The following is a 2,936-nucleotide window of genomic DNA, read 5'->3' on the forward strand; positions in this document are numbered from 1 at the left end:
GTGTCCAACCCTCCTGTCCTGACCACTCTGTCCTGCTTAGTGTGTCTGGCCCTCCTGTCCTTTCCTGTCCTGTCCTGACCACTGTCTGGCACTGTCCACCCTGTCCTGCCCAGTGTGTCCAACCCTCCTGTCCTGTCCACCCTGTCCTACCCAGTGTGTCCAACCCTCCTGTCCTGTCCACTCTGTCCTGCCCAGCGTGTCCAACCCTCCTGTCCTGATCACTCTGTCCTGCCCAGCGTGTCTAACCCTCCTGTCCTGTCCACTCTGTCCTGCTTAGTGTGTCTGGCCCTCCTGTCCTTTCCTGTCCTGTCCTGACCACTGTCTGGCACTGTCCACCCTGTCCTGCCCAGTGTGTCCAACCCTCCTGTCCTGTCCACCCTGTCCTACCCAGTGTGTCCAACCCTCCTGTCCTGTCCACTCTGTCCTGCCCAGTGTGTCCAACCCTCCTGTCCTGTCTTGTCCACTGTGTCTAGCCCTGGCCTCTCTGGTATGTGGATTATTCCGGGTGGGGGTTGGGATCCAGGCTCTAGACCAATCAGAGAGCTGAGCGGTGACTCACCAAATAAGGAGCGGCCGCGCCATAAAAGGAAACATTGTGTCTTTATATGGTGGAAATAGTGCCGGATGTACGCCCCATCACTTCCCTCCGCCTGCCGTCCTCAGCTCCCCCACAAGAGCAGTGGATTCCGCGGATTTCGGGGACACTGCAGCCTGGGGGTGGGTGGGGGAAGGGGAGGGGAGGGGAAACAGCATTTTGGCGAAGGGTCAGTGAGGGTCTGGTTGAAGAGAGCGTGCAGCTAGCCCGGTACTATTTTAATGTGTGGTGTGGTTGGGAGTGATGCGGCTGAGGTTTCCTTTCCCGGTGTCTCCGGGTTCTACATTGTAGACAGCGTCCTCCGGATTAGACCGTGACCACGGGCAGCCCGGGACAGACCGGGATAAGGTCCGGGAGGACAGCCCCGGACAGACCGCGATAAGGTCCGGGAGGACAGCCCCGGGACAAGGTCCGGGAGGACAGACCGGGACAGACCGGGATAAGGTCCGGGAGGACAGCCGCGGGACAGACCGGGATAAGGTCCGGGAGGACAGCCCCGGGACAGACCGGGATAAGGTCCGGGAGGACAACCCCGGGACAGACCGGGATAAGGTCCGGGAGGACAGCCCCGGGACAGACCGGGATAAGGTCCGGGTCCGGGAGGACAGCCCCGGGACAGACCGGGATAAGGTCCGGGAGGGCAGCCCCGGGCAGACGGGGACTAGACCGGGAGGGCTGACCGGGATAAGGTCCGAGGGGACAGACCCGGACTAGACAGGGACTAGAGCGGGGGGACAACCCCGGACAGACCGGGACTAGACCGGGTAAAGGACTAGGACGGGCCGGGAATATTTGAAGACCAGAACCAGACTAAGAGCGGGGATACATTGGAGTAGAGCGGGTCTGGACCGGGGTAAAACCGGGACAAGTGGCCCCGATAGGGAACAAGGAGAGAGCGGCTCTGAGTGTCGGGGTCCAGACCTGGACAGTCTGGGATAGACCGGGATAGACCGGGACAGGGGCCGCTCTCCCCCGCCCCCCGGGGGCCATGCTGCAGAATCCAGCCGGTGCCGCTCCTCCTGAACCCAACAGCTCTTCGTCGTCACCGGCGGGCAGCCTGCAGCCAGCGGCTCCGGGCACGGGTCCAGGCCCAGGCCCAGGCCCGGGCCCCCAAGCAGCCGCCGCTGCAGTTCTGGTGTCCCGGGACAGAGAGGCCCCACTGCCAGGGCCCCCTTACAGCTGCTCGGAGCCCAGCAGCGACGAGGACGAGGAGCTGGTGGTGGCCCCGGCCCCGGGCCCGGGCCCGCTCGATAGACGGGGGGTCAAGAGGCGTCTCTCCGACCTGGAGGCGGCGGCGGCGGCGGGCCTGGCGGGTGTGAGCGGACACGGCCCGGGGCTAGAGCCTGGTCCCGGGGGCCTAGCGGCGACTGGAGGCTATGGGGCTACGTCGGCCCCAGGAGGGACTGCACCAGGAGCCGGACTAAAACCTGGCAAGAAAACCAGGGGGAGAGTGAAGATTAAAATGGAATTTATCGATAACAAACTGAGGAGGTACACGACCTTCAGTAAGAGGAAGACCGGCATCATGAAGAAGGTGAGTCTGAGAGAGAGAGACTGACTCCTGACCCAGAGAGTGGGGGAGAAGTGACTCCTGACCCAGAGAGTGGGGGTGCCGGGGGAGGGAGGAGTGACTCCTGACCCAGAGAGAGGGGGAGAAGTGACTCCTGACCCAGAGAGAGGGGGAGAAGTGACTCCTGACCCAGAGAGAGGGGGAGAAGTGACTCCTGACCCAGAGAGAGGGGGAGAAGTGACTCCTGACCCAGAGAGAGGGGGAGAAGTGACTCCTGACCCAGAGAGAGGGGGAGAAGTGACTCCTGACCCAGAGAGAGGGGGAGAAGTGACTCCTGACCCAGAGAGAGGGGGAGAAGTGACTCCTGACCCAGAGAGAGGGGGAGAAGTGACTCCTGACCCAGAGAGAGGGGGTGCCGGGGGAGGGAGGAGTGACTCCTGACCCAGAGAGTGGGGGTGCCGGGGAAGGGAGGAGTGACTCCTGACCCAGAGAGTGGGGGTGCCGGGGAAGGGAGGAGTGACTCCTGACCCAGAGAGTGGGGGTGCCGGGGAAGGGAGGAGTGACTCCTGACCCAGAGAGTGGGGGTGCCGGGGAAGGGAGGAGTGACTCCTGACCCAGAGAGTGGGGGTGCCGGGGAAGGGAGGAGTGACTCCTGACCCAGAGAGTGGGGGTGCCGGGGAAGGGAGGAGTGACTCCTGACCCAGAGAGTGGGGGTGCCGGGGGAGGGAGGAGTGACTCCTGACCCAGTGAGTGGGGGTGCTGGGGGAGGGGAGGAGTGACTCCTGACCCAGAGAGTGGGGGTGCCGAGGAAGGGAGGAGTGACTCCTGACC

General features: G+C 63.8%; 1 protein-coding gene across 6 annotated transcripts in view; it reads left to right on the forward strand.

Annotated features, from left to right (window-relative positions):
- The first annotated feature begins 814 nt into the window (after positions 1-814).
- Positions 815-2,936, forward strand: part of LOC122548552 (serum response factor-like) — a 109,565-nt gene continuing 107,443 nt past the window's right edge. For 2 of the 6 annotated variants that reach the window (XM_043687354.1, XM_043687350.1), the window contains exons 1-2: positions 815-1,183; positions 1,226-2,129. In XM_043687354.1, coding sequence (XP_043543289.1) covers positions 1,584-2,129 — 546 coding nt within the window. In that variant the 5' untranslated portion in view covers positions 815-1,183; positions 1,226-1,583. The remainder of the gene's footprint in view (positions 1,184-1,225; positions 2,130-2,936) is intronic. The other 4 variants (XM_043687353.1, XM_043687352.1, XM_043687348.1 and 1 more) reach the window with 3 other exon arrangements.

The sequence above is a fragment of the Chiloscyllium plagiosum genome, chromosome 3 (assembly GCF_004010195.1).
Source record: "Chiloscyllium plagiosum isolate BGI_BamShark_2017 chromosome 3, ASM401019v2, whole genome shotgun sequence".
Lineage (NCBI taxonomy): Eukaryota > Metazoa > Chordata > Chondrichthyes > Orectolobiformes > Hemiscylliidae > Chiloscyllium > Chiloscyllium plagiosum.